Source organism: Silurus aristotelis (genome assembly GCF_946808225.1).
Source record: "Silurus aristotelis genome assembly, chromosome: 7".
NCBI classification, from domain to species: Eukaryota; Metazoa; Chordata; class Actinopteri; order Siluriformes; family Siluridae; genus Silurus; species Silurus aristotelis.
The window spans coordinates 2,289,375-2,313,920 of NC_139580.1; the positions used below are offsets into that span (position 1 = coordinate 2,289,375).

The following is a 24,546-nucleotide window of genomic DNA, read 5'->3' on the forward strand; positions in this document are numbered from 1 at the left end:
CTCAACATTCCCCAAATTCTCAAAAATCTTTAAAGTCAGAAAAGGTTAAATTAATCTTGGATATGAGATTATCTCACAATAGTTCATGTTGAAATACATGTTCTCTAAGACTCCAAGTGATAAAATAAGTTTAATGCTGAAATTGTGAAAGAGTGCAGCAGGGATATTTTATTTACATTTTATTACACAGGGTTAAAATGTGTTTTTTTTATATATATTAAATATGCAGATTATATACAGATAGAGATTAAACATAATGTAATTTTTATACTTTATATTTGAATAAATGTGTGAATAGTATGCATATTAATTGATTAATGAGAATAAATAATAATAGTTCATAGATCATATAGATCATTTATATGAAAAATATTTTCCTCATATTGGTAGAGATCTATAATCGGGAACATGCTGTCAGGCAGGTAAATATCTGATTCCTGCGTACAACACACTGTCCAAATCCGATGTGTTTTTATAACCGGGTTCTGTCTTGTGTGTAAACGTGGCATAGTGCAGATTCATTTCCTACAGAAAAAAAAAAAGAAAAAAACATGCAGTTTAGTTCCATTTAGTAACATTAGAAGCATTTGCATTTATTTAAAAGTGAAAGTCTAAATATACAATTAGATTTTTGTAGTCATGTTATTGCGACATATATTTTTAAATATATCTAATAATCAATTAAATGGTGTTTAAATTGGAGAAGTGGTAACATTGTGGGAGTTTTGCATGTGAGCAAATGTTTGTAAGGAGTTTGTGTTTTGAACAAGCTTGAGCCACTTTTTATTTGTAGGTTTATGGACATTATGTTGCCCTCAAGTGCTTTAAATTTTTTCAAGTAAGTACCTGAGAAGCAGTAATCATTATATTGTTAAAAGAAATTTCGTTACACATTTACAATAGCACAGGAGTCTATTCATGGAAAAAAGAACATTAAACCTTTTCTTCTCTCTTCATCATAAATGTAAATCTACACTGACCAGGTTTTTTAGGTTTTAAACTTCTTATGCAAAGCTTATGCATTTTTTTATTACATAAACAAAATGTAATTTTTATCATTTAAAGCAGCAGGCATTGACCTTCCTTACACTTATGAAAGGAAGCTCACAAGACAATGGCTTGTTTGCATAGTAACAAATTCCATTTATGTAGTTCTATAATAATAATAAAATGAATAATAAGTTGTAATTACTAAGTAGAGCTTCGGCTGTTTTATTTGTACAGTGCAGTCAGACTGTGTAAATCTGCCATTTCTTTACTTTTATATCTTTCTGTGCTTCACTCATAACAACTGTTGCTGTTCCAGTTCTAAGTCTTTATTTATTATTTTTCTTGTCCTTAAGTCTTATTTTTTGTTTTGCTACAGAAAAGTTAAGTAGCTTTAGCTGCATTACAGAATAAGAGAGGAGAAATGATACCCGGGTTTATAACACTTTTTATTACTGGTCTATGTTTCCAGTACCTTCTCAGCTGAATGAGTGGTGTTGGGGTCACTGCAGCATGGGTGGGATAAAACTGACTTTCCTGCAAAGAGAAAACAAAACTGTGAAAACAGTTCACTATGACAGTCTAAACATCAGATTCCATCAAAAACCTTGAAATCTTTGGTGTTGTGTTTCAGGAAAAACCCATCAGGTGTTACTGATGTAGAGAGACGACTGAATCCTGCATGTACAGTATCACGCTTTTTAAGATCATTGGTGGTTCTGTAGTTTAGTTGCATCAGTGTCACCCTCGAGTGTATAAATCCTCGCTGTTAAACTGTTATGCTCACACACACACACACACACACACACACACACACACACACACACTGGCTCTGCAGGTACACAGTGGACACAGTGGTTATGTTTGAATTCTTATAAATGAAAATGACCCAACAGAACAGAAGTGAGTAGATGAATAATATCAAGTGGAGCGGTGACTCAGCAATTAAGAGGCTAGAAGGTTTTGAGTTCAAATCTCAGCACCACCAAGCTGCCATTATTGGGCCCTTGAGCAAGGCCCCTGAATCTCAACTGCCCAGCTGAATAAATAAGTGGAGGTCAGTCTGGATAGGAGCTTCTGCCACATGCTGGTGTAAAAGAGACTAGAGTGTGGGTCATGTTTAAACATGGTGAGTATAGTTTACCTCAGACTGATAAGAGATACTAGTGTGTGTGTGTGTGTGTGTGTGTGTGTGTGTGTGTGTGTGTGTGTGTGTGTGATTGATGAAGGAAGGACACAATGTGTATATTTGTTTGTGTAAATGCAGTAACTGTCACCATTACTCTCATGATAGGCCATATAAAAATAAAAACTCGATAATCAGCTTAAGTGTACTACTGATGAGAGGTTTGGGTTTGAAGTCACATCATACAAATGTACGAGAAGACCATGGAGAAACACGAGGGTATAAATGTTTACAAAGTCACTGATTGCGAAAAAGGCAACTAGAACTGGGATTTACACCAGTCACAGGACCAGACGCACATCACCGCAATGTCAAATAACCACGAAGAAAATCAACAACAAAACGAAAATCAACACAAAACCAGTCTGGAATTTTTCTATCAAGTCTCCAGATTTCAACATGTGAAGGGTTTCACAAGGTCACCACAAAGTGGAAGTGAAACGTGTGCTTTTTACTTAACACTAATAAAGTGTCGTGATTTTTACTTCACATAATCAACTGTGAGCTTCTGTGTTGATATGCAGCGGTATATATTGCTGTCACTACTACAATTACAAAAAATTTTATTGCTCTTATAGTGAACATTTGAACAATAATAATTTTCTATTTACAAATCACTGTAATGCCTACAGGGAATATGTGTAGTAAAACAGTGTTGTATACGTATTTTTAGTACTTTATCTTTAGCACTCGTGTGTTTCTGGGTGAAGTTGTTTTATGAAAAATCTGTCTATAGGTTCTGAAGGCATGGTGGTAGACCTGTAATGTTGTTCTCACCTTGCACTCTGGATCTGAACACACAGACGCAGGTGATGTTAATAAGGAAAGAGATGGAACACAGGCATGTCAGGATTATATTTATGGTCTGAAAGCGATCCAAATATGTAGACAGGACAGTGCTTTCTGGATTTCTGTTGTCTGAAAGAGGCACAGAAGGAGGGTGATGTTTATGAATAAAACAAATCTCTTTTTCATGAATTTGATGCAAATGAATGTTTTGTTTGTTGCATCGAATGCAGTCAGTTTTGGACTGGTCTGGTGTTTGTTTTGGGGATATTTATTGATTATTATTAACTCTTTATTCAGTATAGTTTTATGCACATAAAAGTAATAAATGGTCTCTTAAACGTATAATAAAATGTAGCACTAATTAACACTTAAATTGATGTCGATGTGTGTGTCTGCTAAATGTTGTAAATGTAAAAGTTGATTACAGTCTCCCTTTCTGAAGATTTTACAAGATATTCATGCATATATTGACTGCATAAAACTATAATTATTTACAACAGGTCCTAAGCAAGTGTAGTTTTAAGTTTAGCTTTTAACTGTTTAACCTTTACTGAACAAACTATTTTTTCATATTGGAAGACTTGTTGCCAAAATATTCTGTAGGACACTGAGCTATAACTCTTACAGCCAGCAGAGGGCAGCGGTGAGAGCACTTAGATTCTTCCAGACTGATGAACTCAGATTGAACCCGTCTGTTCTCTGAGCTTGTTCTGTGTCACACCTTTTGGGGGGGGGACTGGTATGGTATGTTAGTTTTGTTTGAGAATTAAGCAGGAAAGATGGAAATATAAAAATCAGTGAGAGAACAAAAATGAAAAAGGAAAAGTGAGGTATCATTTAATCATTTCTTAGAAAAAATTAAAATGATAGAAAACATTCTGAAAGTAAAACTAAAGTCCAAACTAAAGAGCTCTAGGATTCCTTTTTATATTTTATTCTCACAATTTAATAAAAAAAAAAATCCTTTTTCTTCTGGTATTACCTATTTTTGTGTGGGAGAGCTCAGAAATGTAAACCCTATTGTGATGTAATTGTAACTCTCTTATTAGTTATGTTTCTTTTACAAAAAATATGTGCATATAAAAGCTACAGTCATAATTATTTAAAAGCTTATTTTAAATAACTGCCCCTATTCAGATATTTGTGGCTGAGAAGGTTTGTTTTATAATAATGTTTAAGTACACTATTCATTAAACTATCTTGTGTTTGAAGAGATTAACATTTTTTTATGTGTTCTGAAAAAATGAGTGTGAATCCCTTTAGCTCGTCCATGGCAGTGAAAAGAGTTAGGATTTATTCGCTAAAGTTTGGTTAAAATGCACCTGGAAGACATGTGCTGGTTACTACCTAGATTTACTTTCTTTTCTGTGATTAGATGTTAATTATTTTATACCCACCCATGCATAAGGAGAGTGTAATGTGATTGGTGGCTAATGAGTCAATTAAATGAGAGAAGGGGTGACGGGGCGCTCGAGAGAGTTCGGGAGCAGAAACGCTCATGCGGGGAAAAACCAGTAAAATAACTGCTAAACGCGTGTTATCTTGGTTTGTTTTCTTGGACTGATATACTGCATTCAGCATAATACCGTGGTGTTGCACTACTTCGAGAGATCAGTTGAGTTCGGGTTGTGATCGGGTGAGTGGAAAAGCACTCGGTGGAGAAACCGTGCATTCATCAATACTGTTCGGTTCGCCTTGGATCGCGGGAAACAGCACTGTTCACAGAGGATCGTGTGTGATGTCTCCGCTTAGACTGTAAGTGATCACTGGAGCACAGGTACATGTTATGTTTTTATTTTTTTTGGCTCATTTGAGTGAAGAGGCCAGTTTTCAAAGTTTCAAAGGCCACAACGCACTCAAGCAACGACACAGGCCTGCATCGGTGGGTTGTGTGTGTGAGTGTTTGCTTGTGTGTGTGTGAGTGAGTGAGTGTTTGCGTGTGTGTGTGTGAGTAAGTGAGTGTTTGCGTGTGTGTGTGTGTGTGTGTGAGTGTTTGCTTGTGTGTGTGTGAGTGAGTGAGTGTTTGCTTGTGTGTGTGTGAGTGAGTGAGTGTTTGCTTGTGTGTGTGTGAGTGAGTGAGTGTTTGCGTGTGTGTGTGTGAGTGAGTGAGTGTTTGCGTGTGTGTGTGTGTGAGTGAGTGAGTGTTTGCTTGTGTGTGTGTGTGAGTGAGTGAGTGTTTGCTTGTATGTGTGTGAGTGAGTGAGTGTTTGCTTGTGTGTGTGTGAGTGAGTGAGTGTTTGCGTGTGTGTGTGTGTGTGAGTGTGTGAGTGTTTGCTTGTGTGTGTGTGAGTGAGTGAGTGTTTGCTTGTGTGTGTGTGAGTGAGTGAGTGTTTGCTTGTGTGTGTGTGAGTAAGTGAGTGTTTGCGTGTGTGTGTGTGTGAGTGAGTGAGTGTTTGCGTGTGTGTGTGTGTGAGTGAGTGAGTGTTTGCGTGTGTGTGTGTGTGAGTGAGTGAGTGTTTGCGTGTGTGTGTGTGTGAGTGAGTGAGTGTTTGCGTGTGTGTGTGTGTGAGTGAGTGAGTGTTTGCTTGTGTGTGTGTGAGTGAGTGAGTGTTTGCTTGTGTGTGTGTGTGTGAGTGAGTGAGTGTTTGCTTGTGTGTGTGTGAGTGAGTGAGTGTTTGCTTGTGTGTGTGTGAGTGAGTGAGTGTTTGCTTGTGTGTGTGTGAGTGAGTGAGTGTTTGCTTGTGAGTGAGTGAGTGAGTGAGTGAGTGAGTGTTTGCTTGTGAGAGTGAGTGAGTGTTTGCGTGTGTGTGTGTGTGAGTGAGTGAGTGTTTGCGTGTGTGTGTGTGTGTGTAAGTGAGTGAGTGTTTGCGTGTGTGTGTGTGAGTGAGTGAGTGTTTGCGTGTGTGTGTGTGTGTGTGTGTGTGTGTGAGTGAGTGAGTGTTTGCGTGTGTGTGTGTGTGAGTGAGTGAGTGTTTGCGTGTGTGTGTGTGTGTGTGTGTGAGTGAGTGAGTGTTTGCTTGTGTGTGTGAGTGAGTGAGTGTTTGCTTGTGTGTGTGTGAGTGAGTGAGTGTTTGCTTGTGTGTGTGTGAGTGAGTGAGTGTTTGCTTGTGAGTGAGTGAGTGTGTGAGTGAGTGTTTGCGTGTGTGTGTGTGTGTGTGTGAGTGTTTGCGTGTGTGTGTGTGAGTGAGTGAGTGTTTGCTTGTGTGTGTGTGAGTGAGTGAGTGTTTGCTTGTGTGTGTGTGAGTAAGTGAGTGTTTGCGTGTGTGTGTGTGTGTGTGAGAGTGAGTGAGTGTTTGTGTGTGTGTGTGTGTGAGTGAGTGAGTGTTTGCTTGTGTGTGTGTGTGTGAGTGAGTGAGTGTTTGCTTGTGTGTGTGTGTGAGTGAGTGAGTGTTTGCTTGTGTGTGTGTGAGTGAGTGAGTGTTTGCTTGTGTGTGTGTGAGTGAGTGAGTGTTTGCTTGCGTGTGTGTGTGTGTGAGTGAGTGAGTGTTTGCTTGTGTGTGTGTGAGTGAGTGAGTGTTTGCTTGTGTGTGTGTGAGTGAGTGAGTGTTTGCTTGTGTGTGTGTGAGTGAGTGAGTGTTTGCTTGTGAGTGAGTGAGTGAGTGAGTGAGTGTTTGCTTGTGAGAGTGAGTGAGTGTTTGCGTGTGTGTGTGTGTGAGTGATTGAGTGTTTGCGTGTGTGTGTGTGTGAGTGAGTGAGTGTTTGCGTGTGTGTGTGTGAGTGAGTGAGTGTTTGCGTGTGTGTGTGTGAGTGAGTGAGTGTTTGCGTGTGTGTGTGTGAGTGAGTGAGTGTTTGCGTGTGTGTGTGTGTGTGTGTGTGAGTGAGTGAGTGTTTGCGTGTGTGTGTGTGTGAGTGAGTGGGTGTTTGCGTGTGTGTGTGTGTGTGTGTGTGTGTGTGTGTGTGTGTGTGTGTGTGTGAGTGTTTGCTTGTGTGTGTGTGAGTGAGTGAGTGTTTGCTTGTGTGTGTGTGAGTGAGTGAGTGTTTGCTTGTGTGTGTGTGAGTGAGTGAGTGTTTGCGTGTGTGTGTGTGAGTGAGTGAGTGTTTGCGTGTGTGTGTGTGTGAGTGAGTGAGTGTTTGCTTGTGTGTGTGTGTGAGTGAGTGAGTGTTTGCTTGTATGTGTGTGAGTGAGTGAGTGTTTGCTTGTGTGTGTGTGAGTGAGTGAGTGTTTGCGTGTGTGTGTGTGTGTGAGTGTGTGAGTGTTTGCTTGTGTGTGTGTGAGTGAGTGAGTGTTTGCTTGTGTGTGTGTGAGTGAGTGAGTGTTTGCTTGTGTGTGTGTGAGTAAGTGAGTGTTTGCGTGTGTGTGTGTGTGAGTGAGTGAGTGTTTGCGTGTGTGTGTGTGTGAGTGAGTGAGTGTTTGCGTGTGTGTGTGTGTGAGTGAGTGAGTGTTTGCGTGTGTGTGTGTGTGAGTGAGTGAGTGTTTGCGTGTGTGTGTGTGTGAGTGAGTGAGTGTTTGCTTGTGTGTGTGTGAGTGAGTGAGTGTTTGCTTGTGTGTGTGTGTGTGAGTGAGTGAGTGTTTGCTTGTGTGTGTGTGAGTGAGTGAGTGTTTGCTTGTGTGTGTGTGAGTGAGTGAGTGTTTGCTTGTGTGTGTGTGAGTGAGTGAGTGTTTGCTTGTGAGTGAGTGAGTGAGTGAGTGAGTGAGTGTTTGCTTGTGAGAGTGAGTGAGTGTTTGCGTGTGTGTGTGTGTGAGTGAGTGAGTGTTTGCGTGTGTGTGTGTGTGTGTAAGTGAGTGAGTGTTTGCGTGTGTGTGTGTGAGTGAGTGAGTGTTTGCGTGTGTGTGTGTGTGTGTGTGTGTGTGTGAGTGAGTGAGTGTTTGCGTGTGTGTGTGTGTGAGTGAGTGAGTGTTTGCGTGTGTGTGTGTGTGTGTGTGTGAGTGAGTGAGTGTTTGCTTGTGTGTGTGAGTGAGTGAGTGTTTGCTTGTGTGTGTGTGAGTGAGTGAGTGTTTGCTTGTGTGTGTGTGAGTGAGTGAGTGTTTGCTTGTGAGTGAGTGAGTGTGTGAGTGAGTGTTTGCGTGTGTGTGTGTGTGTGTGAGTGTTTGCTTGTGTGTGTGTGAGTGAGTGAGTGTTTGCTTGTGTGTGTGTGAGTGAGTGAGTGTTTGCTTGTGTGTGTGTGAGTAAGTGAGTGTTTGCGTGTGTGTGTGTGTGTGTGAGAGTGAGTGAGTGTTTGTGTGTGTGTGTGTGTGAGTGAGTGAGTGTTTGCTTGTGTGTGTGTGTGTGAGTGAGTGAGTGTTTGCTTGTGTGTGTGTGTGAGTGAGTGAGTGTTTGCTTGTGTGTGTGTGAGTGAGTGAGTGTTTGCTTGTGTGTGTGTGAGTGAGTGAGTGTTTGCTTGCGTGTGTGTGTGTGTGAGTGAGTGAGTGTTTGCTTGTGTGTGTGTGAGTGAGTGAGTGTTTGCTTGCGTGTGTGTGTGTGTGAGTGATTGAGTGTTTGCGTGTGTGTGTGTGTGAGTGAGTGAGTGTTTGCGTGTGTGTGTGTGAGTGAGTGAGTGTTTGCGTGTGTGTGTGTGAGTGAGTGAGTGTTTGCGTGTGTGTGTGTGAGTGAGTGAGTGTTTGCGTGTGTGTGTGTGTGTGTGTGTGAGTGAGTGAGTGTTTGCGTGTGTGTGTGTGTGAGTGAGTGGGTGTTTGCGTGTGTGTGTGTGTGTGTGTGTGTGTGTGTGTGTGTGTGTGTGTGAGTGTTTGCTTGTGTGTGTGTGAGTGAGTGAGTGTTTGCTTGTGTGTGTGTGAGTGAGTGAGTGTTTGCTTGTGTGTGTGTGAGTGAGTGAGTGTTTGCGTGTGTGTGTGTGAGTGAGTGAGTGTTTGCGTGTGTGTGTGTGTGAGTGAGTGAGTGTTTGCTTGTGTGTGTGTGTGAGTGAGTGAGTGTTTGCTTGTATGTGTGTGAGTGAGTGAGTGAGTGTTTGCTTGTGTGTGTGTGAGTGAGTGAGTGTTTGCGTGTGTGTGTGTGTGTGAGTGTGTGAGTGTTTGCTTGTGTGTGTGTGAGTGAGTGAGTGTTTGCTTGTGTGTGTGTGAGTGAGTGAGTGTTTGCTTGTGTGTGTGTGAGTAAGTGAGTGTTTGCGTGTGTGTGTGTGTGAGTGAGTGAGTGTTTGCGTGTGTGTGTGTGTGAGTGAGTGAGTGTTTGCGTGTGTGTGTGTGTGAGTGAGTGAGTGTTTGCGTGTGTGTGTGTGTGAGTGAGTGAGTGTTTGCGTGTGTGTGTGTGTGAGTGAGTGAGTGTTTGCTTGTGTGTGTGTGAGTGAGTGAGTGTTTGCTTGTGTGTGTGTGTGTGAGTGAGTGAGTGTTTGCTTGTGTGTGTGTGAGTGAGTGAGTGTTTGCTTGTGTGTGTGTGAGTGAGTGAGTGTTTGCTTGTGTGTGTGTGAGTGAGTGAGTGTTTGCTTGTGAGTGAGTGAGTGAGTGAGTGAGTGAGTGTTTGCTTGTGAGAGTGAGTGAGTGTTTGCGTGTGTGTGTGTGTGAGTGAGTGAGTGTTTGCGTGTGTGTGTGTGTGTGTAAGTGAGTGAGTGTTTGCGTGTGTGTGTGTGAGTGAGTGAGTGTTTGCGTGTGTGTGTGTGTGTGTGTGTGTGAGTGAGTGAGTGTTTGCGTGTGTGTGTGTGTGAGTGAGTGAGTGTTTGCGTGTGTGTGTGTGTGTGTGTGTGAGTGAGTGAGTGTTTGCTTGTGTGTGTGAGTGAGTGAGTGTTTGCTTGTGTGTGTGTGAGTGAGTGAGTGTTTGCTTGTGTGTGTGTGAGTGAGTGAGTGTTTGCTTGTGAGTGAGTGAGTGTGTGAGTGAGTGTTTGCGTGTGTGTGTGTGTGTGTGTGAGTGTTTGCTTGTGTGTGTGTGAGTGAGTGAGTGTTTGCTTGTGTGTGTGTGAGTGAGTGAGTGTTTGCTTGTGTGTGTGTGAGTAAGTGAGTGTTTGCGTGTGTGTGTGTGTGTGTGAGAGTGAGTGAGTGTTTGTGTGTGTGTGTGTGTGAGTGAGTGAGTGTTTGCTTGTGTGTGTGTGTGTGAGTGAGTGAGTGTTTGCTTGTGTGTGTGTGTGAGTGAGTGAGTGTTTGCTTGTGTGTGTGTGAGTGAGTGAGTGTTTGCTTGTGTGTGTGTGAGTGAGTGAGTGTTTGCTTGCGTGTGTGTGTGTGTGAGTGAGTGAGTGTTTGCTTGTGTGTGTGTGAGTGAGTGAGTGTTTGCTTGTGTGTGTGTGAGTGAGTGAGTGTTTGCTTGTGTGTGTGTGAGTGAGTGAGTGTTTGCTTGTGAGTGAGTGAGTGAGTGAGTGAGTGTTTGCTTGTGAGAGTGAGTGAGTGTTTGCGTGTGTGTGTGTGTGAGTGATTGAGTGTTTGCGTGTGTGTGTGTGTGAGTGAGTGAGTGTTTGCGTGTGTGTGTGTGAGTGAGTGAGTGTTTGCGTGTGTGTGTGTGAGTGAGTGAGTGTTTGCGTGTGTGTGTGTGAGTGAGTGAGTGTTTGCGTGTGTGTGTGTGTGTGTGTGTGAGTGAGTGAGTGTTTGCGTGTGTGTGTGTGTGAGTGAGTGGGTGTTTGCGTGTGTGTGTGTGTGTGTGTGTGTGTGTGTGTGTGTGTGTGTGTGTGTGTGAGTGTTTGCTTGTGTGTGTGTGAGTGAGTGAGTGTTTGCTTGTGTGTGTGTGAGTGAGTGAGTGTTTGCTTGTGTGTGTGTGAGTGAGTGAGTGTTTGCGTGTGTGTGTGTGAGTGAGTGAGTGTTTGCGTGTGTGTGTGTGTGAGTGAGTGAGTGTTTGCTTGTGTGTGTGTGTGAGTGAGTGAGTGTTTGCTTGTATGTGTGTGAGTGAGTGAGTGTTTGCTTGTGTGTGTGTGAGTGAGTGAGTGTTTGCGTGTGTGTGTGTGTGTGAGTGTGTGAGTGTTTGCTTGTGTGTGTGTGAGTGAGTGAGTGTTTGCTTGTGTGTGTGTGAGTGAGTGAGTGTTTGCTTGTGTGTGTGTGAGTAAGTGAGTGTTTGCGTGTGTGTGTGTGTGAGTGAGTGAGTGTTTGCGTGTGTGTGTGTGTGAGTGAGTGAGTGTTTGCGTGTGTGTGTGTGTGAGTGAGTGAGTGTTTGCGTGTGTGTGTGTGTGAGTGAGTGAGTGTTTGCGTGTGTGTGTGTGTGAGTGAGTGAGTGTTTGCTTGTGTGTGTGTGAGTGAGTGAGTGTTTGCTTGTGTGTGTGTGTGTGAGTGAGTGAGTGTTTGCTTGTGTGTGTGTGAGTGAGTGAGTGTTTGCTTGTGTGTGTGTGAGTGAGTGAGTGTTTGCTTGTGTGTGTGTGAGTGAGTGAGTGTTTGCTTGTGAGTGAGTGAGTGAGTGAGTGAGTGAGTGTTTGCTTGTGAGAGTGAGTGAGTGTTTGCGTGTGTGTGTGTGTGAGTGAGTGAGTGTTTGCGTGTGTGTGTGTGTGTGTAAGTGAGTGAGTGTTTGCGTGTGTGTGTGTGAGTGAGTGAGTGTTTGCGTGTGTGTGTGTGTGTGTGTGTGTGTGTGAGTGAGTGAGTGTTTGCGTGTGTGTGTGTGTGAGTGAGTGAGTGTTTGCGTGTGTGTGTGTGTGTGTGTGTGAGTGAGTGAGTGTTTGCTTGTGTGTGTGAGTGAGTGAGTGTTTGCTTGTGTGTGTGTGAGTGAGTGAGTGTTTGCTTGTGTGTGTGTGAGTGAGTGAGTGTTTGCTTGTGAGTGAGTGAGTGTGTGAGTGAGTGTTTGCGTGTGTGTGTGTGTGTGTGTGAGTGTTTGCTTGTGTGTGTGTGAGTGAGTGAGTGTTTGCTTGTGTGTGTGTGAGTGAGTGAGTGTTTGCTTGTGTGTGTGTGAGTAAGTGAGTGTTTGCGTGTGTGTGTGTGTGTGTGAGAGTGAGTGAGTGTTTGTGTGTGTGTGTGTGTGAGTGAGTGAGTGTTTGCTTGTGTGTGTGTGTGTGAGTGAGTGAGTGTTTGCTTGTGTGTGTGTGTGAGTGAGTGAGTGTTTGCTTGTGTGTGTGTGAGTGAGTGAGTGTTTGCTTGTGTGTGTGTGAGTGAGTGAGTGTTTGCTTGCGTGTGTGTGTGTGTGAGTGAGTGAGTGTTTGCTTGTGTGTGTGTGAGTGAGTGAGTGTTTGCTTGCGTGTGTGTGTGTGTGAGTGATTGAGTGTTTGCGTGTGTGTGTGTGTGAGTGAGTGAGTGTTTGCGTGTGTGTGTGTGAGTGAGTGAGTGTTTGCGTGTGTGTGTGTGAGTGAGTGAGTGTTTGCGTGTGTGTGTGTGAGTGAGTGAGTGTTTGCGTGTGTGTGTGTGTGTGTGTGTGAGTGAGTGAGTGTTTGCGTGTGTGTGTGTGTGAGTGAGTGGGTGTTTGCGTGTGTGTGTGTGTGTGTGTGTGTGTGTGTGTGTGTGTGTGTGTGTGTGTGAGTGTTTGCTTGTGTGTGTGTGAGTGAGTGAGTGTTTGCTTGTGTGTGTGTGAGTGAGTGAGTGTTTGCTTGTGTGTGTGTGAGTGAGTGAGTGTTTGCTTGTGTGTGTGTGAGTGAGTGAGTGTTTGCGTGTGTGTGTGTGAGTGAGTGAGTGTTTGCGTGTGTGTGTGTGTGAGTGAGTGAGTGTTTGCTTGTGTGTGTGTGTGAGTGAGTGAGTGTTTGCTTGTATGTGTGTGAGTGAGTGAGTGTTTGCTTGTGTGTGTGTGAGTGAGTGAGTGTTTGCGTGTGTGTGTGTGTGTGAGTGTGTGAGTGTTTGCTTGTGTGTGTGTGAGTGAGTGAGTGTTTGCTTGTGTGTGTGTGAGTGAGTGAGTGTTTGCTTGTGTGTGTGTGAGTAAGTGAGTGTTTGCGTGTGTGTGTGTGTGAGTGAGTGAGTGTTTGCGTGTGTGTGTGTGTGAGTGAGTGAGTGTTTGCGTGTGTGTGTGTGTGAGTGAGTGAGTGTTTGCGTGTGTGTGTGTGTGAGTGAGTGAGTGTTTGCGTGTGTGTGTGTGTGAGTGAGTGAGTGTTTGCTTGTGTGTGTGTGAGTGAGTGAGTGTTTGCTTGTGTGTGTGTGTGTGAGTGAGTGAGTGTTTGCTTGTGTGTGTGTGAGTGAGTGAGTGTTTGCTTGTGTGTGTGTGAGTGAGTGAGTGTTTGCTTGTGTGTGTGTGAGTGAGTGAGTGTTTGCTTGTGAGTGAGTGAGTGAGTGAGTGAGTGAGTGTTTGCTTGTGAGAGTGAGTGAGTGTTTGCGTGTGTGTGTGTGTGAGTGAGTGAGTGTTTGCGTGTGTGTGTGTGTGTGTAAGTGAGTGAGTGTTTGCGTGTGTGTGTGTGAGTGAGTGAGTGTTTGCGTGTGTGTGTGTGTGTGTGTGTGTGTGTGAGTGAGTGAGTGTTTGCGTGTGTGTGTGTGTGAGTGAGTGAGTGTTTGCGTGTGTGTGTGTGTGTGTGTGTGTGAGTGAGTGAGTGTTTGCTTGTGTGTGTGAGTGAGTGAGTGTTTGCTTGTGTGTGTGTGAGTGAGTGAGTGTTTGCTTGTGTGTGTGTGAGTGAGTGAGTGTTTGCTTGTGAGTGAGTGAGTGTGTGAGTGAGTGTTTGCGTGTGTGTGTGTGTGTGTGTGAGTGTTTGCTTGTGTGTGTGTGAGTGAGTGAGTGTTTGCTTGTGTGTGTGTGAGTGAGTGAGTGTTTGCTTGTGTGTGTGTGAGTAAGTGAGTGTTTGCGTGTGTGTGTGTGTGTGTGAGAGTGAGTGAGTGTTTGTGTGTGTGTGTGTGTGAGTGAGTGAGTGTTTGCTTGTGTGTGTGTGTGTGAGTGAGTGAGTGTTTGCTTGTGTGTGTGTGTGAGTGAGTGAGTGTTTGCTTGTGTGTGTGTGAGTGAGTGAGTGTTTGCTTGTGTGTGTGTGAGTGAGTGAGTGTTTGCTTGCGTGTGTGTGTGTGTGAGTGAGTGAGTGTTTGCTTGTGTGTGTGTGAGTGAGTGAGTGTTTGCTTGTGTGTGTGTGAGTGAGTGAGTGTTTGCTTGTGTGTGTGTGAGTGAGTGAGTGTTTGCTTGTGAGTGAGTGAGTGAGTGAGTGAGTGTTTGCTTGTGAGAGTGAGTGAGTGTTTGCGTGTGTGTGTGTGTGAGTGATTGAGTGTTTGCGTGTGTGTGTGTGTGAGTGAGTGAGTGTTTGCGTGTGTGTGTGTGAGTGAGTGAGTGTTTGCGTGTGTGTGTGTGAGTGAGTGAGTGTTTGCGTGTGTGTGTGTGAGTGAGTGAGTGTTTGCGTGTGTGTGTGTGTGTGTGTGTGAGTGAGTGAGTGTTTGCGTGTGTGTGTGTGTGAGTGAGTGGGTGTTTGCGTGTGTGTGTGTGTGTGTGTGTGTGTGTGTGTGTGTGTGTGTGTGTGTGTGAGTGAGTGAGTGTTTGCTTGTGTGTGTGAGTGAGTGAGTGTTTGCTTGTGTGTGTGTGAGTGAGTGAGTGTTTGCTTGTGTGTGTGTGAGTGAGTGAGTGTTTGCGTGTGTGTGTGTGTGTGTGTGTGAGTGAGTGAGTGTTTGCGTGTGTGTGTGTGTGAGTGAGTGGGTGTTTGCGTGTGTGTGTGTGTGTGTGTGTGTGTGTGTGTGTGTGTGTGTGTGTGTGTGTGAGTGAGTGAGTGTTTGCTTGTGTGTGTGAGTGAGTGAGTGTTTGCTTGTGTGTGTGTGAGTGAGTGAGTGTTTGCTTGTGTGTGTGTGAGTGAGTGAGTGTTTGCTTGTGTGTGTGTGAGTGAGTGAGTGTTTGCTTGTGTGTGTGTGAGTGAGTGAGTGTTTGCTTGCGTGTGTGTGAGTGAGTGAGTGTTTGCTTGTGTGTGTGTGAGTGAGTGAGTGTTTGCTTGTGTGTGTGTGAGTGAGTGAGTGTTTGCTTGTGTGTGTGTGAGTGAGTGAGTGTTTGCTTGTGAGTGAGTGAGTGAGTGAGTGAGTGTTTGCTTGTGAGAGTGAGTGAGTGTTTGCGTGTGTGTGTGTGTGAGTGATTGAGTGTTTGCGTGTGTGTGTGTGTGAGTGAGTGAGTGTTTGCGTGTGTGTGTGTGTGAGTGAGTGAGTGTTTGCGTGTGTGTGTGTGAGTGAGTGAGTGTTTGCGTGTGTGTGTGTGTGTGTGTGTGAGTGAGTGAGTGTTTGCGTGTGTGTGTGTGTGAGTGAGTGGGTGTTTGCGTGTGTGTGTGTTTCTGTGTGTGTGTGTGTGTGTGTGTGTGTGTGTGTGTGTGTGTGAGTGAGTGAGTGTTTGCTTGTGTGTGTGAGTGAGTGAGTGTTTGCTTGTGTGTGTGTGAGTGAGTGAGTGTTTGCTTGTGTGTGTGTGAGTGAGTGAGTGTTTGCTTGTGAGTGAGTGAGTGTGTGAGTGAGTGTTTGCTTGTGAGTGAGTGAGTGTTTGCGTGTGTGTGTGTGTGTGTGTGTGTGTGTGTGTGTGTGTGTGTGTGTGTGTGTGTGTGTGTGTGTGAGTGAGTGAGTGTTTGCGTGTGTGTGTGTGTGAGTGAGTGAGTGTTTGCTTGTGTGTGTGTGAGTGAATGAGTGAGTGTTTGCGTGTGTGTGTGTGTGTGAGTGAGTGAGTGTTTGCCTGTGTGTGTGAGTGAATGAGTGAGTGTTTGCTTGTGTGTGTGTGTGAGTGAATGAGTGAGTGTTTGCTTGTGTGTGTGTGTGTGTGTGTGTGTGTGTGTGTGTGTGTGTGTGTGTGTGTGTGTGTGTGAGTGAGTGAGTGTTTGCTTGTGTGTGTGTGTGTGTGTGTGAGTGAGTGAGTGTTTGCTTGTGTGTGTGTGTGTGTGTGAGTGAGTGAGTGTTTGCTTGTGTGTGTGTGTGTGTGTGAGTGAGTGAGTGTTTGCTTGTGAGTGTTTGCTTGTGTGTGTGTGAGTGAGTGAGTGAGTGTTTGCTTGTGAGTGTTTGCTTGTGTGTGTGTGTGTGAGTAAATGAGTGTTTGCTTGTGTGTGTGTGAGTTTGCTTGTGAGTGAGTGAGTGTTTGCTTGTGTGTGTGTGTGTGTGTGTGAGTGAGTGTTTGCTTGTGTGAGTGAGTGAGTGAGTGAGTGAGTGAGTGTTTGCTTGTGTGAGTGAGTGAGTGAGTGAGTGAGTGTTTGCTTGTGAGTGTTTGCTTGTGTGTGTGTGAGTGAGTGAGTGTTTGCTTGTGTGAGTGAGTGAGTGTTTGCTTGTGTGAGTGAGTGAGTGTTTGCTTGTGTGAGTGAGTAAGTGAGTGTTTGCTTGTGTGAGTGAGTGTTTGCTTGTGTGAGTGAGTGAGTGTTTGCTTGTGTGAGTGAGTGAGTGAGTGTTTGCTTGAGTGAGTGAGTGAGTGTTTGCTTGTGTGAGTGAGTGAGTGAGTGTGTGTGAGTGAGTGAGTGTGTGTGAGTGAGTGAGTGTGAGTGTTTGCTTGTGGGAGTGAGTGTTTGCTTGTGTGAGTGATTGATTGAGTGAGTGAGTGAGTGAGTGTTTGCTTGTGTGAGTGAGTGAGTGAGTGTTTGCTTGTGTGAGTGTGTGTGAGTAAGTGAGTGTGAGTGAGTGAGTGAGTGAGTGAGTGTTTGCTTGTGTAAGTGAGTGAGTGTGAGTGAGTTAGTGTGAGTGTTTGCTTGTGTGAGTGAGTGTTTGCTTGTGTGAGTGAGTGAGTGTTTGCTTGTGTGAGTGATTGATTGAGTGAGTGAGTGAGTGTTTGCTTGTGTAAGTGAGTGAGTGTTTGCTTGTGTGAGTGATTGATTGAGTGAGTGAGTGAGTGTTTGCGTGTGTGAGTGATTGATTGAGTGAGTGAGTGAGTGAGTGTTTGCTTGTGTGAGTGAGTGAGTGAGTGTTTGCTTGAGTGAGTGAGTGAGTGTTTGCTTGTGTGAGTGAGTGAGTGAGTGTTTGCTTGTGAGTGAGTGAGTGTGTGAGTGAGTGTTTGCTTGTGAGTGAGTGAGTGTTTGCGTGTGTGTGTGTGTGAGTGAGTGAGTGTTTGCGTGTGTGTGTAAGTGAATGAGTGAGTGTTTGCTTGTGTGTGTGTGAGTGAATGAGTGAGTGTTTGCTTGTGTGTGTGTGTGTGTGTGTGAGTGAGTGAGTGTTTGCTTGTGTGTGTGTGTGTGAGTGAGTGAGTGTTTGCTTGTGTGTGTGTGTGTGTGAGTGAGTGAGTGTTTGCTTGTGAGTGTTTGCTTGTGTGAGTGAGTGAGTGTTTGCTTGTGTGAGTGAGTGAGTGTTTGCGTGTGTGTGTAAGTGAATGAGTGAGTGCTTGCTTGTGTGTGTGTGAGTGAATGAGTGAGTGTTTGCTTGTGTGTGTGTGTGTGTGAGTGAGTGAGTGTTTGCTTGTGTGAGTGAGTGAGTGTTTGCGTGTGTGAGTGAGTGTTTGCTTATGAGTGTGAGTGAGTGAGTGTTTGCTTGTGTGAGTGATTGATTGAGTGAGTGAGTGTTTGCTTGTGTGTGTGAGTAAGTGTTTGCTTGTGAGTGAGTGAGTGTTTGCGTGTGTGTGTGTGTGTGTGTGAGTGAGTGAGTGTTTGCGTGTGTGTGTGTGTGTGAGTGAGTGAGTGTTTGCTTGTGTGTGTGTGAGTGAATGAGTGAGTGTTTGCGTGTGTGTGTGTGTGTGAGTGAGTGAGTGTTTGCCTGTGTGTGTGAGTGAATGAGTGAGTGTTTGCTTGTGTGTGTGTGAGTGAATGAGTGAGTGTTTGCTTGTGTGTGTGTGTGTGAGTGAGTGAGTGTTTGCTTGTGTGTGGGTGTGTGTGTGTGAGTGAGTGAGTGTTTGCTTGTGTGTGGGTGTGTGTGTGTGAGTGAGTGAGTGTTTGCTTGTGTGTGTGTGTGTGAGTGAGTGAGTGTTTGCTTGTGAGTGTTTGCTTGTGTGTGTGTGAGTGAGTGAGTGAGTGTTTGCTTGTGAGTGTTTGCTTGTGTGTGTGTGTGAGTAAATGAGTGTTTGCTTGTGTGTGTGTGAGTGAGTGAGTTTGCTTGTGAGTGAGTGAGTGTTTGCTTGTGTGTGTGTGTGTGAGTGAGTGTTTGCTTGTGTGAGTGAGTGAGTGAGTAAATGTTTGCTTGTGTGAGTGAGTGAGTGAGTGAGTGAGTGTTTGCTTGTGTGAGTGAGTGAGTGAGTGAGTGAGTGAGTGTTTGCTTGTGAGTGTTTGCTTGTGTGTGTGTGAGTGAGTGAGTGTTTGCTTGTGTGAGTGAGTGAGTGTTTGCTTGTGTGAGTGAGTGAGTGTTTGCTTGTGTAAGTGAGTAAGTGAGTGTTTGCTTGTGTGAGTGAGTGAGTGTTTGCTTGTGTGAGTGAGTGAGTGTTTGCTTGTGTGAGTGAGTGAGTGAGTGTTTGCTTGAGTGAGTGAGTGAGTGTTTGCTTGTGTGAGTGAGTGAGTGAGTGTGTGTGAGTGAGTGAGTGTGTGTGAGTGAGTGAGTGTGAGTATTTGCTTGTGGGAGTGAGTGTTTGCTTGTGTGAGTGATTGATTGAGTGAGTGAGTGAGTGTTTGCTTGTGTGAGTGAGTGAGTGAGTGTTTGCTTGTGTGAGTGTGTGTGAGTAAGTGAGTGTGAGTGAGTGAGTGAGTGTTTGCTTGTGTGAGTGTGTGTGAGTGAGTGAGTGTGAGTGAGTTAGTGTGAGTGTTTGCTTGTGTGAGTGAGTGTTTGCTTGTGTGAGTGAGTGAGTGTTTGCTTGTGTGAGTGAGTGAGTGAGTGAGTGTTTGCTTGAGTGAGTGAGTGAGTGTTTGCTTGTGTGAGTGAGTGAGTGAGTGTGTGTGAGTGAGTGAGTGTGTGTGAGTGAGTGAGTGTGAGTGTTTGCTTGTGGGAGTGAGTGTTTGCTTGTGTGAGTGATTGATTTAGTGAGTGAGTGAGTGTTTGCTTGTGTGAGTGAGTGAGTGAGTGTTTGCTTGTGTGAGTGTGTGTGAGTAAGTGAGTGTGAGTGAGTGAGTGAGTGTTTGCTTGTGTGAGTGTGTGTGAGTGAGTGAGTGTGAGTGAGTTAGTGTGAGTGTTTGCTTGTGTGAGTGAGTGTTTGCTTGTGTGAGTGAGTGAGTGTTTGCTTGTGTGAGTGATTGATTGAGTGAGTGAGTGAGTGTTTGCTTGTGTGAGTGAGTGAGTGTTTGCTTGTGTGAGTGATTGATTGAGTGAGTGAGTGTTTGCGTGTGTGAGTGAGTGTTTGCTTGTGTGAGTGATTGATTGAGTGAGTGAGTGAGTGAGTGAGTGTTTGCTTGTGTGAGTGAGTGAGTGTTTGCTTGAGTGAGTGAGTGAGTGTTTGCTTGTGTGAGTGAGTGAGTGAGTGAGTGTTTGCTTGTGAGTGAGTGAGTGTGTGAGTGAGTGTTTGCTTGTGAGTGAGTGAGTGTTTGCGTGTGTGTGTGTGTGTGAGTGAGTGAGTGTTTGCGTGTGTGTGTAAGTGAATGAGTGAGTGTTTGCTTGTGTGTGTGTGAGTGAATGAGTGAGTGTTTGCTTGTGTGTGTGTGTGTGTGTGTGTGAGTGAGTGAGTGTTTGCTTGTGTGTGTGTGTGTGAGTGAGTGAGTGTTTGCTTGTGTGTGTGTGTGTGTGAGTGAGTGAGTGTTTGCTTGTGTGAGTGAGTGAGTGTTTGCTTGTGTGAGTGATTGATTGAGTGAGTGAGTGTTTGCTTGTGTGAGTGAGTGAGTGTTTGCTTGTGTGAGTGAGTGAGTGAGTGTTTGCTTGAGTGCGTGAGTGAGTGTTTGCTTGTGTGAGTGAGTGAGTGAGTGAGTGTGTGTGAGTGAGTGAGTGTGTGTGAGTGAGTGAGTGTGAGTGTTTGCTTGTGGGAGTGAGTGTTTGCTTGTGTGAGTGATTGATTGAGTGAGTGAGTGAGTGAGTGTTTGCTTGTGTGAGTGAGTGAGTGAGTGTTTGCTTGTGTGAGTGTGTGTGAGTAAGTGAGTGTGAGTGAGTGAGTGAGTGTTTGCTTGTGTGAGTGTGTGTGAGTGAGTGAGTGTGAGTGAGTTAGTGTGAGTGTTTGCTTGTGTGAGTGAGTGTTTGCTTGTGTGAGTGAGTGAGTGTTTGCTTGTGTGAGTGATTGATTGAGTGAGTGAGTGAGTGTTTGCTTGTGTGAGTGAGTGAGTGTTTGCTTGTGTGAGTGATTGATTGAGTGAGTGAGTGAGTGTTTGCGTGTGTGAGTGAGTGTTTGCTTGTGTGAGTGTTTGCTTGTGTGAGTGATTGATTGAGTGAGTGAGTGAGTGAGTGTTTGCTTGTGTGAGTGAGTGAGTGTTTGCTTGTGTGAGTGAGTGAGTGAGTGTTTGCTTGTGAGTGAGTGAGTGTGTGAGTGAGTGTTTGCTTGTGAGTGAGTAAGTGTTTGCGTGTGTGTGTGTGTAAGTGAGTGAGTGTTTGCTTGTGTGTGTGTGAGTGAATGAGTGAGTGTTTGCTTGTGTGTGTGTGTGAGTAAATGTTTGCTTGTGTGTGTGTGTGTGTGAGTGAGTGAGTGTTTGCTTGTGTGTGTGTGTGTGTGTGTGAGTGAGTGAGTGTTTGCTTGTGAGTGTTTGCTTGTGTGAGTGAGTGAGTGTTTGCTTGTGTGAGTGATTGATTGAGTGAGTGAGTGAGTGTTTGCTTGTGTGAGTGAGTGAGTGTTTGCGTGTGTGAGTGAGTGTTTGCTTATGAGTGTGAGTGAGTGAGTGTTTGCTTGTGTGAGTGATTGATTGAGTGAGTGAGTGTTTGCTTGTGTGTGTGAGTGAGTGTTTGCGTGTGTGAGTGAGTGTTTGCTTGTGTGTGTGAGTGTGAGTGAGTGAGTGTTTGCTTGTGTGAGTGATTGATTGAGTGAGTGAGTGAGTGAGTGTTTGCTTGTGTGATTGAGTGAGTGTTTGTGTGTGTGAGTGAGTGTTTGCTTGTGTGAGTGAGTGAGTGTTTGCGTGTGTGAGTGAGTGTTTGCTTGTGTGTGTGAGTGTGAGTGAGTGAGTGAGTGTTTGCGTGTGTGAGTGAGTGGGTGTTTGCGTGTGTGAGTGAGTGTTTGCTTGTGTGTGTGTGTGTGTGTGAGTGAGTGTTTGCATGTGTGTGTGAGTGAGTGTTTGCGTGTGTGAGTGAGTGAGTGTTTGCGTGTGTGAGTGAGTGTTTGCTTGTGTGTGTGAGTGTGAGTGAGTGAGTGTTTGCGTGTGTGAGTGAGTGGGTGTTTGCGTGTGTGAGTGAGTGTTTGCTTGTGTGAGTGAGTGAGTGAGTGGGTGTTTGCTTGTGTGTGTGAGTGAGTGAGTGAGTGGGTGTTTGCGTGTGTGTGTGTGTGAGTGAGTGTTTGCGTGTGTGAGTGAGTGAGTGTTTGCTTGTGTGTGTGAGTGAGTGAATGTTTGCGTGTGTGTGTGAGTGAGTGAGTGTTTGCTTGTGTGAGTGAGTGAGTGTTTGCTTGTGTGTGTTTGTGTGAGTGAGTGTGTTTGCTTGCGTGTGTGAGTGAGTGAGTATTTGCGTGTGTGAGTGAGTGAGTGTTTGCTTGCGTGTGTGAGTGAGTGAGTGTTTGCGTGTGTGTGTGAGTGAGTGAGTGTTTGCGTGTGTGAGTGAGTGAGTGTTTGCTTGTGTGTGTGTGTGAGTGAGTGAGTGTTTGCTTGCGTGTGTGAGTGAGTGAGTATTTGCGTGTGTGAGTGAGTGAGTGTTTGCTTGCGTGTGTGAGTGAGTGAGTGTTTGCGTGTGTGTGTGAGTGAGTGAGTGTTTGCGTGTGTGAGTGAGTGAGTGTTTGCTTGTGTGTGTGTGTGAGTGAGTGAGTGGGTGTTTGCTTGTGTGTGTGAGTGAGTGAGTGAGTGGGTGTTTGCGTGTGTGTGTGTGAGTGAGTGTTTGCGTGTGTGAGTGAGTGAGTGTTTGCTTGTGTGTGTGTGTGAGTGAGTGTTTGCTTGTGTGTGTGTGAGTGAGTGAGTGAGTGAGTGAGTGGGTGTTTGCTTGTGTGTGTGAGTGAGTGAGTGTTTGCGTGTGTGTGTGAGTGAGTGAGTGTTTGCGTGTGTGAGTGAGTGAGTGTTTGCTTGTGTGTGTGTGAGTGAGTGAGTGTTTGCGTGTGTGAGTGAGTGAGTGTTTGCTTGTGTGTGTGTGTGAGTGAGTGAGTGAGTGGGTGTTTGCATGTGTGTGTGTGAGTGAGTGTTTGCGTGTGTGAGTGAGTGAGTGTTTGCTTGTGTGTGTGAGTGAGTGAGTGTTTGCGTGTGTGTGTGAGTGAGTGAGTGTTTGCGTGTGTGAGTGAGTGAGTGTTTGCTTGTGTGTGTGTGAGTGAGTGAGTGTTTGCGTGTGTGAGTGAGTGAGTGTTTGCTTGCGTGTGTGTGTGAGTGAGTGAGTGTTTGCGTGTGTGAGTGAGTGAGTGTTTGCTTGTGTGTGTGTGTGAGTGAGTGAGTGTTTGCTTGTGTGTGTGTGTGAGTGAGTGAGTGTTTGCGTGTGTGAGTGAGTGAGTGTTTGCTTGTGTGTGTGTGTGAGTGAGTGAGTGTTTGCGTGTGTGAGTGAGTGAGTGTTTGCTTGTGTGTGTGTGTGAGTGAGTGAGTGTTTGCGTGTGTGAGTGAGTGAGTGTTTGCTTGTGTGTGTGTGTGAGTGAGTGTTTGCGTGTGTGAGTGGGCCCACTACTATTTTATGTTGAGATTTATACTTTTGTGTGATTATAAGCGTTGATTTAGAGGTGCAGTTGCACTGTAACGGAAATAGTCAACAGTAAGAGTGTTTAAGTATTTTCATTTGAGTGTATATTCATTGCTGGGTAGTTGTTTTACCATATTTGAACTGTTTATGTTGTGTATTCAGTAAGTGTATTGGACAGTAATTTATTTTGTTATAATTCCTATTGACTATTGTTATTCATACCTATATATTATTATACATATGTCAACTTAATTACTTAAATATAAATATCTATATATTTTATAATTCATATCTCAATATATTCTACATAGCAGGAAAAGAAATAAATACAAAACTGTTTTTTTTGTTTCTCTGTGTATTTTAGAGTTTAGGTATGAGAGTAGTCTAATTTCTATAGTCGAGAGACCCCAAGTTATTGAACCCGTCGCCCCACCCTAAAGAGTTTAGACTTGACACAACTAAGTAGGGCAGGGGGCCCTACATTATTTAATATAATTTTATATCAAATAAAATTAAGACCATTTTAGGCTATTTATCAATTTATATGCATCATTTTGTACTTTGTGATTGGTTTAGATTTTTTTTAACAATATAATGACAATTATGAAGAATAAAAGTATTAGCACCCACCTGTAAAGTTCAGTCTGATGGGTTTTCCAAAGTCAATGTGTTTTTTGTTTTCACCTGCACAAAAATAAAATCCTAAATCTGTCTCTTGAACTCCAATAATTTCCAAACTGCTGTCTTCATTCAAATCAAAGTGATTCTCATCAGCATTCCATGTGTAGGAATAGATTGTGTCCACTTGTTGTATTCTAGCAGATATGAGCAGTTTTATCTCTTCAAATCTCAGTTGATACCACCATATCTGTGAATGATTAGTGATGCTGCAGGTCAGGGTGATGTTTTCTCCAGGAGGAACAGACATGATGTCTGCTAAAGTGATCTGTATGAATACACCTGAAAGAACATAATGGTAAGAGAGCAGGTTCATCATGTTTACAGACTGAAGTCACACACATGCGAAGCCCAAACCACTGGTGAACAGATCGATATTGGATCAACAGGATCTAACTTACTGAAGCAGCCTGAAAAAACTAATGAAAGGATTAAAGAAGAGAAAAAGCTTAGAACACTCAACTATCCTGAGGGCAAAAGATCATGTACATGTGTACACTAGGTTGAGCCTCGAGTCCAATGCTGTCAACATGAATTTTGGGAGTGAATGGAATTACCTATCAAAAAGTTCTGTTGTAAATTAATATTTATTTACTATGTCGTGTTACGCAGATACTGCTATAAATTAACATGATTCCTTTCAGATTATTAAAACTGCTGTATGTGGCACGAGTGGAAGCATTAGAGTTTTAATGATAGAATTACACACATCCAGCTCAAATAAAATGAATTGGTAATGCTCCTCACTCAAGCTGATGGAACGCTGCAATAGATACAAATTCAAGAACATAATTGTACATAACTCTAAACTTTCTTTCGTCTTCTCCCATTAGGGGTCACCGCAGCGGCTCATCCTGTATTCCTGATCCGCATGTTTGATTCGGCACATGTTTTACGCTGGATGCCCTTCCTAATGCAATCCTCCCCATCTATCCGGGCTTGGGAGCGGCACTAAGAGTGCACTGGCTTGTGCAACCTTAATGGCTGGGGTTGGTTCCCTGACCGGAGATCAAACCCGGGCCCCAGCGGTGAGAGCGCCACATCCTAACCACTAGACCACCAGGGAACCTTATAATTGTACATAACTCATAACTAATTTTATAATAGTTCTTCCCTTGTTTAACTCTGTAATAGTGCTTTGGGGTGTAGTGTCCAAGTCCTGAAACATGAGCATTATATCCTCTCTGTGTGTTAAGTTAATTAGACTTCTGAATCCTTCCCCACTGTGGTAAATATATTAACTGCAGGTTGTTTTTATACTGCTTTAATTCTTCTGTGTACAACAATAATTACCATGCCTCAAGTTGTGAAAGATAACTTATATACCTATTTACTTGCAGCTTAATTTGTATAACATCTAATAAAGATGCAACCATGTTTTATTTTTAGTTTGATTAGTTTTTTTTCATTCTTAAAACGAAAAAAAAAAAAAAAAAACTCAATGCAGTGTGATGCAACTCAGAAGTTGTTGATTCATTTTCTATAATCAGCAATTCTACAGGAGTAACTGCAAAACCTGTTTCTCAATGCACTCGGTAAGCAACCCTCCTCACCCCACACCAAAACAATAAGGATTTCCCAATAACACCACAACCCACGTCTATACAGTATAATATATTTTGATCACCGTTTTAACAAAGAAGCTGTATTTGTGTACTTACTCATGATCAGCTGTACACCCAGCAGCCTGGCCATTTCTGCTCTGACTGAGTTGGGGGGAGATTACACTGTCTATAGTGGTGGTGCTTCA

General features: G+C 43.9%; 1 protein-coding gene and 1 long non-coding RNA gene across 3 annotated transcripts in view; one reads left to right on the forward strand and one right to left on the reverse strand.

The window, feature by feature from the left end:
* Positions 1-24,546, forward strand: part of LOC310728988 — a 412,338-nt gene that overhangs the window by 383,466 nt on the left and 4,326 nt on the right. The gene's annotated exons all lie outside the window — the stretch shown is intronic.
* LOC310728949 (uncharacterized protein) lies at positions 30-24,546 on the reverse strand. Of its 2 annotated transcripts, XM_083546858.1 has the most exons (5): positions 24,458-24,546; positions 22,749-23,078; positions 2,951-3,091; positions 1,463-1,524; positions 30-525 (listed from the first exon to the last, which is right to left on the reverse strand). In XM_083546858.1, exons 1-5 carry the CDS (start codon positions 24,489-24,491, stop codon positions 415-417), a joined length of 678 nt encoding a protein of 225 aa, XP_083402984.1. In that variant the 5' UTR covers positions 24,492-24,546; the 3' UTR covers positions 30-414. The 2 variants fall into 2 exon arrangements, with proteins under 2 accessions (XP_083402984.1, XP_083402983.1); XM_083546857.1 differs by lacking the exon at positions 24,458-24,546 and having other exon boundaries at positions 22,749-23,482.

Bases quoted from the DNA above. Each gene is read 5' to 3' on its own strand.
- LOC310728949 (XM_083546857.1), bottom strand. From the start codon at position 23,115: ATGATGAACCTGCTCTCTTACCATTATGTTCTTTCAGGTGTATTCATA. The intron at 3,092-22,748 runs GTGGGTGCTAAT...TGCCTCTTTCAG, and splicing joins CATCAGACTGAACTTTACAG to ACAACAGAAATCCAGAAAGC. The intron at 526-1,462 runs GTACTGGAAACA...TTTTTTCTGTAG, and splicing joins CCACTCATTCAGCTGAGAAG to GAAATGAATCTGCACTATGC.